This window comes from Opisthocomus hoazin, chromosome 3, assembly GCF_030867145.1.
Source record: "Opisthocomus hoazin isolate bOpiHoa1 chromosome 3, bOpiHoa1.hap1, whole genome shotgun sequence".
NCBI classification, from domain to species: Eukaryota; Metazoa; Chordata; class Aves; order Opisthocomiformes; family Opisthocomidae; genus Opisthocomus; species Opisthocomus hoazin.
The window spans coordinates 5,063,558-5,077,402 of NC_134416.1; the positions used below are offsets into that span (position 1 = coordinate 5,063,558).

General features: G+C 43.9%; 1 protein-coding gene across 4 annotated transcripts in view; it reads left to right on the forward strand.

Moving 5' to 3' along the window:
• The window catches only part of SLC45A4 (solute carrier family 45 member 4), an 89,681-nt gene extending 76,613 nt beyond the window's left edge, over positions 1-13,068 (forward strand). For all 4 annotated transcript variants that reach the window (XM_075415491.1, XM_075415489.1, XM_075415492.1 and 1 more), the window contains exons 3-8: positions 4,384-4,572; positions 7,578-7,757; positions 7,868-8,943; positions 9,042-9,141; positions 10,788-10,999; positions 12,125-13,068. In XM_075415491.1, the coding sequence (XP_075271606.1) occupies positions 4,384-4,572; positions 7,578-7,757; positions 7,868-8,943; positions 9,042-9,141; positions 10,788-10,999; positions 12,125-12,487 (2,120 nt within the window). In that variant the 3' untranslated portion in view covers positions 12,488-13,068. The remainder of the gene's footprint in view (positions 1-4,383; positions 4,573-7,577; positions 7,758-7,867; positions 8,944-9,041; positions 9,142-10,787; positions 11,000-12,124) is intronic.
• Positions 13,069-13,845: the final 777 nt, after the last annotated feature.

Here is a 13,845-nt window from a genome sequence, read left to right on the forward strand (position 1 = left end):
GGGTAATTAACTTTACTACCCATTGCTAAAACGATTGCTCTGTTTGCCTGCCCATACATTGTTCAGGTGAGGAGTCTGCTGTTGGTCAGGCAGGTTCAAGAGGGAATTCTCCCACCAGCACATGAATTTTTCCTGTGCTGTTTTATTTTAGGTTGCACGTGCACCAGTGTCCCACCAGGAATCTTCTCTAACCCCACTCAGTAGTTTTCCACTTGAGTAAGCAATGAAGTTCTAATGTGATGATATGATTGCTTGCATTCTTATGATAAAGAAAAGTTATATACTTCACTTGATAAATGTTTTGAATTCTGCATGACTGTATATAAAACACATGTGATGATTTTGTAAACTGCTAGCTTATACTTGGAATGCAATTTATGAGAGCCCTGCCACTTAGGAAGTAGTCCTACAGCATGACTTCTCCAGCAAGAGAAAAAGCAGGTTGTGCTCGTGTTGATGGTTCCTACCATTATAGAAGCTGTGGGAATTGCTCCTGTTTCACTTGAAAGTTATCCCTTTCCTGTTTACTTGGAAGAGCACTGAAAGCTTTTTAGAAATTCTTCCATTTTTCTTGGCGTGGGGCTATTAATTCTTGTATAGATTTTTATCGTGGCCTCTTCTTCTAAAGATAGATATTTTGGCTGCTAAAGAGTTCAATAAAAAAAAAAAAAAACACAAACCAAAAACAACAACAAACCACAAAAGCAAAGTGGTTTGTCTAAAGAAGGATCTCCAAACATAGTGTTCTTGGTTTTGTAAGTGTCCTTTTTACCCTTCCATAAAAGCTACATCCCTAGCTCTGCTCTGAAATCATTGAGATTCATGTCTTCTGCAAAGTAAGCCATTTTCCATGTGAATATTTGGATTTAGCCTTTTATTTATAATACTTGGATGTTACAAGATACCCTTTTCAATCAGCGCAGATGAAGCCTGCTCAAGAAAGCATTTCACTCTCTGTCCTCTGACTCGTACATGGAAAGATAAGATTCCCTAATTGTAGGCATGTAACAGAGGTTGGGTAAAACCCCTTTTTTCCATTCCAATCAGAATGCAGGCCTTAATCTGATTTTTGAGTTATTACCTCCAAAGTTGACCTTGAAAGTACTGAAGTCCAATTAGTAATGCTGGCAGTAAAAATCACTGTGTTTTTGAATAATCTCAGGATATTTTTGTGCCAGTTGGGTAACTGTGGCTATTAAGCATAAAAGAAACCACTATCTTTCCTGATTAGAAATATACGGTTTTTACATTTGTAAATGGGTTTTAAGTCTCTGCAGAAGTCATCATTTCAAATGGATTAAGTGTTTCTGGAACTTTTTTTGTTACAATTTGTATACGCCACAGAGAAGTGCCATTGTAGACTGGAGACAAAGTGTTGGCCACAAGGATGGAGGGACAGTGAGCTGTGCTCCGTTGAAAGGAGTTGGTTGTTGCGATGGATGTTGGAATATTAAAAGAGTCTCTCAATCGTATCCATTTTATTCCTATCATCTATTTAAGGTTGTTTATTCATGTAAGATAGGATGATGCTTGTAATGCTAGTAACGGAGCTCTTGCCAGCCTTCATCCGCTGTGTTTATTTAAAGCAACTGTTATGATTTACTGCAAAGCCTTCCCTACGTCTCTCAAGTGTTTACTGATGGATGAGCTCAACTGAGATGTCCCAGCTCATAATTCACAAGTCACAACATAATTCAGAAAATAAATTTCTGTTCTTGATAGCCCTTTTGCAGTGATATGATATCAAGTCATTTCAGATGTTGGTGATCACCACAATAAAGATCAGTGATGTTGGTTTAGCTCTAGGTTCTAACTGTTTAAACCTGACTTGCTGCAGGGAGCTGGCATCACACAGTAGCAACCTCTGGTGCAGAACTGCTGCTCAACGGGGTGGCTCAGTGGAGGCAAAATGGGACGAGTGTTTACACATTGCCATTTCTTCCGTGTCCTGCAGAAAAAAATCATTCACCCGAACTCACTCGTGACCTGCCTACTTTAGTTTTGCTGGCCTTGAACTAAATGTTTCCTTTTTCCCCATCATTAAAGTTTTTTGAAGCAGACCCCCTGCATCCATATGCCAGCTCAGGCGTTGATAAGTGTCTGGAGCAGGTGAGGTGCCGGTGAAACACACAGTGCCCAGACCTGTTTGCTTGGGAAGGCTGTGGAAGTCAGTGAATGTTTTCTCTGCACTTTTATTTGGATTACTGCCTTGCTGACTTGCACCTATGATTAGGACAGCACTCATTAAGAGAGCTGGGTGGTACAACTGCAGGTTGGCATCCAGAGGAACAGTAGTTTCCTAAACAAGAGCTTGAAACCCAATATGCTCTCCCCAGTCCTAATGTTCACAGAATCACAGGGTGGTAGGAGTTGGAAGGGACCTCTGGGGATCATTTAGTCAATCACCCCTGCCAAAGAGGGTCACCTACAGCAGGCTGCACAGGACCGCATCCAGGTGGGGTTTGAATATCTCCAGAGGAGACTTCACAACTCCTCTGGGCAGCCTGTTCCAGTGCTCCGTCACCCTCAGAGTGAAGAAGTTCTTCCTCATGTTCAGAGGGAACTTCCTCTGCTTCAGTTTGTGCCCATTGCCCCTTGTCCTGTCCCTGGACACCACTGGTCTGTCCCCATCCTCCTGACACCCACCCTTGAGATATTTATAAGCATTTATTAGGTCCCCTTGCAGCCCAAGACCCTCCTGGACAAGGTCCTGTGAAGCCTGCTGTAGGTGACCCTGCTTCAGCAGGGGGGTTGGACTAGATGACCCACAGAGGTCCATTCCAACCCCTACCAGTCTGTGATTCTATGCGGGTTCAGAAGAGGCAAGTCTCTTCCAGTAACTCTGTACTCATCAAGGTGGCTGTCGCTATTAGCTTGTTTGTTAGCCAGAGTGAAATCACACAGACCTTGGTTTCAGACCTGGATTTTGAATCCTGATGGTGAATTTGCTTATTTACGGTAAGTTGTGGGCGAAAAATGTCTTATTTTCCTACAATATTTCTGCATCATTGCGGAACGCACCAGTCTCGGGGAAAATGGGATTTATCTTGTGGAAGAAGTCAGCATCGTTAGTCAGGATTTGATGGCACTTTAAACAGCGGGAGATTAGACTTCCAAATTTGCAGCATAGGCTATTGTGGGCAGGGATTGGTATAATCCTGCTCGATAACGGATGCTTCAGCGCGCGGCAGAGGGAGCATCAGGTGCAGCAAAAGTCGAATACTGCTCGCACTCACGATACGTGGGTTTGAATAATAAATGGTTTTCCTTCCTAGGGTAAAGACACTTGAGTTTTTCAGTCTTTGCATCAGCTGGACTGCAAGAAATTGATTGTTTTGTTTTTAATGTTTTGCGAAGAAACATGTCCAAGTGGTTATCTGACTTGTGCTGATAAATTGAGACAGAGATGGATCTCGAAGGACCCGAGTGGAGCTGCTCTTCTGGGCCAGCCTGCCATCTGCAGGCCATTGCTCTCCATGCTGGAGAGGTCCAAAGCAGGGCTTTGGGGGGTGCTTTCCTTCTCCAGAAATTGTTATTTGTAACAAGTGGGTTTTTTCTCAGTAAATATTGCATAATAAATCCAATTTGTTTCCATCTGATCCTGTGAATAGTCACCACGGTTCTCAAAAAAAGCAAGGATAGTAGAGATAAGCAAGCCTCCTTAGATTTCTCTAGAGGTTAATGAATAACTGCCTTTTCTTCTATTGTTCAATTTTATAAGTAAACATTTTTGTGCTTAGAAATGGGATATTTCATATGACAGTCAAATTCTGCCCATCATTCTTAGTCCATTAAATTTTTTAATAAGTCTTCATGGTGGTAATCTTAGATGAACAGTACTGCTATTATGTTCACTTCATGTTTAATGTTAAAGTTTCACCAAGAAGGGGATATGCCTGTATGACAACCAGGTAGCTTTCCAAGCATCCCGAAGATCTTTGTAGTCCGCAGATGGATAGAGGATGCAACAAGGCTATCGGGCTTCTGCGCAGCCGACCCACAGAGGCTGGCCGCACCAACCCCTGTCTGAAAACATTCGGCGCACTCAGCAGAAGTGTGATTTTTTTCAGACAGCAGTAACTAATCCACACTAGTGGTTCTGTTGATAGATGTATCTTTTTAAAAAAAAAAAAAAAAAAAAACACATTTATTTCCGTGGCTTAAAAATACCTAATGTTACCCTCTTATTGCCCAGGTATTTGTGCTTTCCTTAGGTGTTGTTTTTAACCATTAATAAAAGATCTGAGTTTCTTGTTTGGGAAAGAATTTAGGTAAATTACTGATCAATTTACAGTGTCTGAAGGTATAACAAAGTGTCATGTATAAAGTGGAACATTTGGTGTGTACCACATAACCTTTAAATCATTTTTGTCTTTGTTTTAGGTCTTCCTGAGCAATACTACAGCCTCACCTGGTTCCTCAGCCCTATCCTGGGCTTGATCTTCACTCCGCTGATAGGTTCGGCTAGCGACCGCTGCACGCTGAGCTGGGGCCGCCGGCGGCCTTTTATTCTTGCTCTCTGCATTGGTGTCCTCTTTGGAGTTGCACTTTTCCTTAATGGCTCTGTTATAGGTAAGTAATGAGTAAATCACCTGCAGATGTCTCCTGCTAACATACCTTCTTGAAGATTTTTACGTAGGAAGTAAAGATACTGATACGCAGTTGATTTATGTTAGGTGTTAAAATCATGAGAAATCTCTGTAACGCTGCGTTTGAGTACCCACCTTGCGTGGGTTTGTTCCGATTCGAAAGTCAGAGCGCTGTGCGGAGCACTGTGCCGTCGTAGCTGTGACTGGCGATGCAGTGTTATTAATACAAAGGTTGCCAGCAGAATGTTTGCAGTCACCGAGACGAACTGGGTCGATCCTTGACATGGGAAAATTGTAGCAACCTGTTCACAGGGAAATGTTTCCTGTTGTGATCCATTTTCCCTTTAATGCATATCTGGCAACACATCCTGTTTCCAGCATTATTTCAAAAATTATCTTTTCACTTTTTCGTGTGCTTTTCTTAGACCTGGTATTGAAAAAGTCCAGAACACAGTTAATATTTGTTTATCAAAAACTATGTGGGAAAATAATTTTTCCTGAGCCCCCATCAAAGCTGGTAAAAATAGTTTCCCTTGAACATAGTTTACTACAGAACTTAATCTACCATCTACAATCTCTTTGTAAATTTAGTGCAGGAGAGGTGACAGCAAGTACGTTTGGGGAAATGTTTACATCATGGTTGGACTGATGGAAATGAAAGGAACTTAGCACCTAATAATATCCTCTTGGCTCTCCTTTTTTTGTGTTAGATGCAGCTCTATTGTGAAAAAGTTTTACTAATTGAGGGAAATGAGTGGAACATTACCTTGGCTCAGCACGTTAGCTTCTTAAAGCCAGATTGGGATGCCATATGATGATTTTCAGTTTTCTGCAAACTGCGGTGGACGAACTGTTTAGATGAATGACATTTAGCGTATGGTTTTTTAATTTACCCAAGCAATAAATATTAATTATTTGAATTGCTATCATATGGTATCAATTGTACTTTGTTGCTGTGTCTCCAAGACCTACTCCTCCTCCTCCATATCCATGCAAGATGTTAGACTGCAGCCCTCTTAAAGATTTTAATTGATAGGAAGCGGTTACTTCCACGCAGTAGTTTAGGTCAGTAGCCATTGATATTAGCAAGCAAAACTCATACGTGGTTTATACACTTATTTTGAAGTATCTCACCTTCTAATAAATCAGCACAAAGTATTGTCTTTGTTTTTTCTCTGATTCTTTGTTGCACAGTAACACAGTCTGTTGCATAGCTTTCTAGAAAACCTGGGCTTTCCAGATACTCCAGTGGTACTTTTGTGCAGTGAAGCTTCTTTAAAACACAGGGCTTGTTGCAGTGCACCACGAAAGTGAGCTGTATGCTTTATGCATCCGTTCCTGGGACGTGATTGTGGTAGATTTTGAATGAAAGCCTTCTTCTAAGAAGTGCCTCAAACAATGCTGTGCCTCTCCCCAAGGGAGCCTGAGTGAACTGAAGTGAGAGCAGTTCCATGGTCTTCTCTAGACCTGTTCCATACTAGAAGATAGAGGTTTGCCACTAACACTCAATTTACATCAGCGTAAGGCAGCACTTGAGCTACTGTTTAGGACAGATGCTCAATATGACAAACCAATATTAGTGTCTCTTCAAGGGAACTTTTTGAAATGGTGGCTTGTGTTGCTTTTCAGAGAGAAAAGGCATTGCTTACCAGTCTCTTGCCAAAAGGGGTGTCTAGCAGTTTGCAGGAAAAAGCCTCATTTGTAACCAGATTTTCTTCTAGATGGACCCTGTATGCTTTCATTGTCTGTATTCTTCGCATTTTGTGTTCACAATTTCCTATCCTTAGTCTCCAGTTACTTGCAATCCTAATTTCAATTTGGGGCTACAGGAGATGCTGCAAAAACTGAGGTATCCCCTTTTTCATATGTGGCCCCTGACAATAGGAGTCATCGAGAGGGGAACAAGGAGCACAAGGGCATGCTAAAAAAGGAGTTTGCTAATCCTAGTAGTAATACTACCACGTCCTGGGAGGACAGCTGCGTATAGATCTTATTCAACTCTTGCTCTCTCTCTGTGCGCTGTTCAGGTTTCCAACTAATCTAAAGCACTGATGCCACTGGTGTTTTCTGCTGTAAGATTCAGCTGAGCGTGGAGCACGTATAAACTTCGTTAGCATTCAGAGGACTTGGTGTAAATGAGGATTGAATATGCAGGAATCATAGCACTTGAGATGTAGATATTTTTGGTGGCTTAGCCAGTTCATCCCTTTCCACAGTCATTTTCATCAGTTACGCTAATGGTTTTATCAGTCTTGCATGTGGAACATTTAAATCTCTCTGATTCAAGTAATTCATGCTTTTGTCTATGATTCATTTCATGAAACATTCTCCAGCTATGTCCTAATGCTGCCTTTCTGCTCTGTAGAGAAAAAGCATTTCATCCCATGCTGTCAACAGAAGCTGACTGATGTTTTTTGCAATGCAAAATCCTTTCATGTTGCTTCATCCTTATAAGTTTTCCGTATAAAAGTGATCTAGAAAACATGAATGTTTAAGAAAAGCAAAGAGAGAGGTGAGGCAGTTCAATTTCACTTTATCCTGTTCTGCTGCGACCATTACATGTTAGAGACTGTGTCAGCGATGCTGTCAGCAGGGCAGTTACCTGTGTTTGTAACCGATAGATGAGGTATCGCAGTTTGCTTTTGGATGCTCTCCTCCCTCACCATGGCTGTCTCCTATAAAACAGCCTTCGACATTTGAAGGAAAATACACGCGAGGAACATGAAATAATGTCCAGTGCTCTCAAAGGTTTACGAGATACCTTAAAAATAACATTTTGGAAAACAAATGTCGGTCTTACAAATGTAAAAATATAATCTTTGTCGCAGACCTTCCATGAAGCTGTGCCAAAGAGTTGAACTTGCCATTTTGCTCTGCAAAGGAATGTTTCGAATAAGTGTGTTGGCCACCTTACTCTTGAGGAGTTAGGCTTGTTCTTAGTAGTTTTCCCTTTTTGAATGCTCAGATTCCTCTTCCATTTTTCCTCAGGTCTGGCTATCGGCGATGTCCCGGACAAGCAGCCCATTGGTATAGTTCTCACAGTGCTCGGTGTTGTGGTGCTGGACTTTTGTGCTGACGCAACAGAAGGGCCAATTCGGGCCTACTTGTTGGATGTAGTGGACAGTGAAGAGCAAGACATGGCCCTTAACATCCATGCGTTTTCAGCCGGTATGGAGTTAGTTGATATGTTTTTGGCAGCTGTGAAGTCTTCCTGATGGACCGAGTTGTGACCGCATTGATTTTTCCTGAATTCAGTTCTCGTTTTCTCTCTTCCACAGGTCTTGGAGGAGCAATCGGTTATATGTTAGGAGGGCTGGACTGGACACAGACCTTCTTGGGTGGTATTTTTAAATCTCAAGAGCAAGTCCTTTTCTTCTTTGCAGCCATTATTTTCTCTGTCTCCGTTGCTCTCCACCTCTTTAGCATTGAAGAAGAGCAATACAACCCTCAGCAGGACAGGATTGATGACGAAGGAGACACACTTTCCAGTGTCAAATTCAGTGGTAGTCTCCCACCTCTGAATCGACTGAATGTAATTAGTGAGGAAGAGCCGTATGGGGCCTCTATGTTCCACGATGAGGTTCAGTCAGAGCATGATCTCAATATGGAGTTCCTTGAAGTGAACATTGTAAGAAGTAAGAGTGACTCGGTTCTGCACATGCCCGATGCTACATTGGAGATTGAATCGGAGCTGCTTTTTCTGCATGACATCGAACCCTCCATTTTTCAGGATGCTTCATATCCAAACACTCCCCACAACACAAGCCAAGAGATCATGAAGTCCAAACTCAACCACCTGTCTGCTTTCCTCAGGGACAATGAGAAAGAGGAGGAAATGTTGCTTGATAATCACTTAAACGAAGATAAAGTCCCAAACATGAATGGCTCCCTACCAAAAGAGTTCCTCAATGGACACGCTAGAATAGGCATGAAGCAATCTAGTACTTCGAACTCCATGCGAAGGCGGAGGCACATGTTCTATCGTCAGCCATCTTACACCTTCTCCTACTATGGCAAAATAGGCTCTCACCGCTATCGCTTTCGTCGGGCCAACGCCATCGTCTTGATAAAGTCCTCACGCAGCATGAATGATATCTACGACATGCAGAAGCGGCAGCGACAGAGATACAGACACAGGAATCAGAGCGGCACGACGAATTCAAGTGGAGACACAGAGAGCGAGGAGGGGGAAACTGAAACCACCGTCAGACTCTTGTGGTTGTCGATGCTAAAGATGCCAAAGGAGCTGCTGAGACTGTGCGTCTGTCACCTCTTAACTTGGTTTTCGATCATTGCTGAAGCTGTGTTCTATACAGATTTCATGGGCCAGGTCATCTTTCAGGGCGATCCAAAGGTAAGAGAGCAGTTACCGTTGGCCAACCTGCTTGTCGTTGCTCACTTCTGAGATGAGCTCATTACGAGAAAGCAGCTTTGCATTTGTGTTTGTTGCAGGCCCCTTCTAACTCCACTGAGTTACACGCCTATAACGCTGGAGTTCAGATGGGATGCTGGGGACTGGTAATTTATGCTGCTACTGCTGCCGTTTGTTCAGGTAAGAGACTCTGCGCAGTCAGACAGGGGAATGCACCTCGTGTATGTATTTTCAAGGTAAAAATAGTTTTGCTTCAGCTAGCATCTGCCTCCTTATTGGGGGTGAAGGATGTTTTGGAAAAGCATTTCATGTGCTTACATGGGGAGAGGTTTCTTGAAGAATCAATATTAAAAAATTCCTCCACATCGAATCCCAGAATGTTCGGGGTTGGAAGGGACCTCTGTGGGTCATCCGGTCCAACCCCCCTGCCGAAGCAGCGTCGCCTACAGCAGGCTGCACAGGACCTGCACCCACCTCGTTCAGCAGCAGCCCCACGTTATCCCTAGTCTTCCATTCGCTGCTGATGTACTTTAAGAAGCCCTTCTTGTCGTCCTTGACATCCGTTGCCAGATTCAGTTCCAGGTTGACCCTGCTTCGGCAGGAGGGTTGGACTAGATGACCCACAGAGGTCCCTTCCAACCCCTACTATTCTGTGATTCTGTGATTCCTCATTGCATCCCTCCATGCTTTGACAACACTCCTGTACTCCTGCCAAGTGGCCTGTCCCTCTTTCCACATTCCATAGACCTTTCTCTTCCATCTGAGCTCCGCTAGAAGCTCCTTGCTCATCCATGCTGGTCTCCTGCCTCCTTTGCTAGACTTCTTGTTCAGGGGGATGCACCTATCCTGAGCATGGAGGAAGTGATATTTAAACAGCGACCAGCTCTCTTGGACCCCCCTGCCTTCTAGAGCCCTCACCCACGGGATTCCTCCAGGTAGCTCCTGGAAGAAGCCAAAGTTAGCTCTCGTGAAGTCCAAAAACACTGCTAGGGACTACAAAGTCCCTACCACATGTAGGGGTGGAAATATGAACAGATCAGTTAAATGACATAAAGCACAAAATAATACCAAAAGATACTGGATGGCATTTAGCTAGTCAACGGGAAACTAAATTATGCTTGTTAGAAGATTCAAGTGTATGTAAGGAAGTTTCTGCAAAGACTGTTTTTAAAATCAAAATTAGAAATATATATTTCTGGAAGTCTCTTTCTTGCTCTCTTATAACAGATGAGCCAGCTACAGACAATGTAGGCTTGGAATACAGACTTAAAGTGAAGGCTTTTGCCAAACTTAAATTCTGCCTGTTGCAGCACGTGCGCAGGCAAGTCTGCACAGATCAGTATGGTGGGGACTGCCTCTTTGCTGAGACATGTCACACTGAAGTTCAGGTGGGCAGCTCGTTGCTGAACACAAACTGAAATGTGGCTATAAACACCAACTATCTGATCACTGCGTTTAGCGAACAGGCTTGCATTAGAAACAGAATCTCCTCTGTGCTCAGAGTGTACTGCATCGATAAAGTTAATCAATAGGTAAAATTAATGAATGGACTGAGTGGACCGTGATATGCTTGAGTTTCAGAGCACTTTGTTCTGCCTCAGACTCGTAGCATGGTTTGGGCAAGCCTCAGAGCTCATTTTTGCCCCGGTTTCTGAGGTGGCAATACATCCTTCTCCCAGTGAGGGCTGAGCTATGCTGCTAGGACAAACCAAATACGCAGCCAGCATCCAATTCTTGGGCAGCATATCAAGCTGTCATGGCCACATCAATACCATAAAACTTCACCGAGTAAACTAATATTTATGTTTTATTCTTCATCTCCACAGCCTTGTTGCAGAAATACTTGGACAACTATGACCTTAGTATAAAAGTGATCTACATCCTGGGCACGCTGGGTTTTTCTCTTGGCACTGCGGTGATGGCCATGTTCCCCAACGTGTACGTCACCATGATCATGATCAGCACTATGGGAATAGTCTCTATGAGTATCTCCTACTGCCCCTATGCGCTTTTGGGACAATACCATGATATTAAACAGGTACGTGGAATATTGGGAGTATTTTCATCAAGGCAGAGCGTTCGCATTGCTCTGAAGGTCACAGTGGCAACATGGATTTATGAAATCCCGTTATTTGAGATACCTGCTTTGCTGGGGTGTGTGCCAAAGCACAGATCTGTCCTGGATAGTAAACAGCAAGAGCTGCTGCTCAGATGGTATTAGCATCAAGTTGGCTCAGTGGGGTCACGGTTGCTTTACCCTGTGCTGAGGTATAAAAGGATTTGGGTGCCTATGGTAGATGAAGAGACACGAAATAATTATTGGAGTGTTTATTACTATTACCTAGTTGTTACTGCTGTTTCTGACGTGTTATATTAGCATTGCTCAGGTTCTTTGCAGCCTTAGATATTGAGGTGAGTCTGGAAATGCAGCTGTAAGTTTGGGGAGAAACAAGGCAAACTGATTCTGCTGGAAACAAGGACAGATTTACTTCCCACTTTGTAGCACTGTTATGTTTGGATTAGAAATTACGGGAGGATCATTTATTTTAACCTGTTCCTGCACTGGGATTGGGAGGGGGTTCCTTTTTAGAATCGTAAAAAATAATTTCCACCAACTGTGGATAGTTAGGGCCTGGCGGTCGGAAGATGTCGTGCTGTACGGAAAGGTAGGCCCCCCCTCCTCTCCTGATAACCAGTAGCGTTTAGCCCATAGGTGTAAGCAGACGGAAGTGACGCTGTAAACCTAAGCTATATAATACTGTGCTACCCGTCAATAAACGCCATTTGCCGTCCACCACATTGGTGTCTGCGAGCTGATGGCCCGAGCGGCCTGGGGTTGGTCGCCGTGCCGTTCCTGAACCAGGTCGCCACGCCAACAAAGGCAACAACCAACTATTTTGTGTAATTTGTTTTACAAAACTTAATCTTGGAGCCAATTCATGCTGGGAGTGCCCCAGTAAATATCTGCCTCTTGGTGTAGGATGAGGATGCCGCTGAGAAGTAGATAAGGAGGCTGTTGCTCTGGACTGGTGTAGTCTTCACGATGCAGAAGGATGGCGTAAAGTTGACCACGTGACTGAGAAATTAGAGGAAGATACTGGTGTTTAAATATTTGATTTCCTCCATTGCTCTACCTCCTAACACGTTTCTTCTCTTTTTCCAGTACATTCACCATAGCCCTGGGAACTCGAAGCGAGGGTTTGGCATAGACTGCGCTATTCTGTCGTGTCAGGTTTACATCTCCCAGATCCTCGTCGCCTCTGCGCTTGGTGGCGTGGTGGATGCCGTTGGCACAGTCAGAGTCATTCCCATGGTGGCTTCGGTGGGATCCTTCCTGGGTTTTTTGACAGCTACCTTCTTGGTGATTTACCCCGAAGTCAACGAAGAGCCAAAGGAAGAACAGAAAGGACTGGGTCCTCCAGAGACAACTGAGGGCAACGGCACGAGCGCAGAGAAGCCAACAGTGCTGAAGCTCACGCGCAAAGGAGCTGCCGCGTTGGAGCTGGAGGGCGAGTCAGCCGTGTGAGGCCATGGCTTCTTGGTCACCCACATTCCAGGGGGGGCAGGTGCAGGATCAAGAACTGTTTTTTTTTCCCCAGGAAAACAAATTAGGGTCTTCACTACTTGTAGCTAAAATTGCAGAAGAAAAGGCAGTTTCGTGCAAAAGTGTATATGAAATTCTGTAGTCCTTAATATAGGTTTGAACAGGTAGCTATGATGCTAATTGCTTTCTCTACAACTTAGAAATGTCATTTCTGAACACTTTTTTATTAAGAATACATTTAGATTTCGAGTAAGTTTTATTAATCTGCATGAGACTCAGTGTATACAATTAGCAGTTAGAAAAATTAAGTTCTCGGCTGTTTTTAAACTAACTGAAAATGGAAGCTATCTTGACTTATAGTCTCTTGCTGTTTTTTTGCCTGAACATTTCAGATTTCACTGGTGTAATAGCTGAATCGAACGCTTAGGCACCTTGATCGGTTGTTTTCATAAGCATGATATTGGTCTGACAGCCACAGCTCTTTAACGTTCATTTCGGACTTCATCTTTTTGTTAGTGCAGTTACTGCAGAATAGTTTCATTTGCGATTACTTTCGAGAAAAACAAAAGCAATTCCAGCGGTTTCTAAGAAACTGCCGTGAATCCTTTCGGTCGTACGGCTCAACAGCTGCTCCCAAGTCTGCTGCTTCTCAGGAGAGGCTGGCGCTGGCTGCGCCATGGGAGCTGCCGACGGACGGAGCAGCAGCCGGGAGGGGCGACCGGCGCTGACAGGTCTTTCCTCACAAGTGCTGAATTTTATGAATGTCGTTGGAATACGCTGTGATGATTTTTAGCTGGGAGTTTTGCGTGCTGGTGAATTCAGGGGGGAGGGTTCTTGGCATTTAAACCTGATCATCTCTGGGTGAAGCTGCCGTGGAGAAAGGGCGTCTCCGGGGTCAGCTTCGTGGGAGGGGGCGTGCGGATTCTCTCTCACAGGGCAAGGAGGTTGTTGATTAATTGCACTTTTTATGATCCTTTAACCTCCCAGCTGGGAACACAGCAGCCAAGATAAAGGCACAGTGTCAGTAAGGCGAAGCAAACCGAAGGCCTGCCTCCATCACTTCGTGGCATAGTCTGGGTGTACAAAAATGTATCGGAAACAGGTTTTAGGCCTTAAAATTGAATCCACTAGCATGTGTTGCTGTTCCAGTCCTTGCATGGGAGGAATTGTAGGCTGGAGCTCTGCGGAGCTGCTGTACCAATGTCATCAGCACAACCTCCATGCCCCCTTCCTTCATTCAGGACATAGCTGCAGTGCAAAGACATTTTTCTGTGAAGAGCTTGAAAAAGTTGTGCTAAACAGATTTTAAAATAGCGTTTGGATCGCTAGCGGTGCGCCCG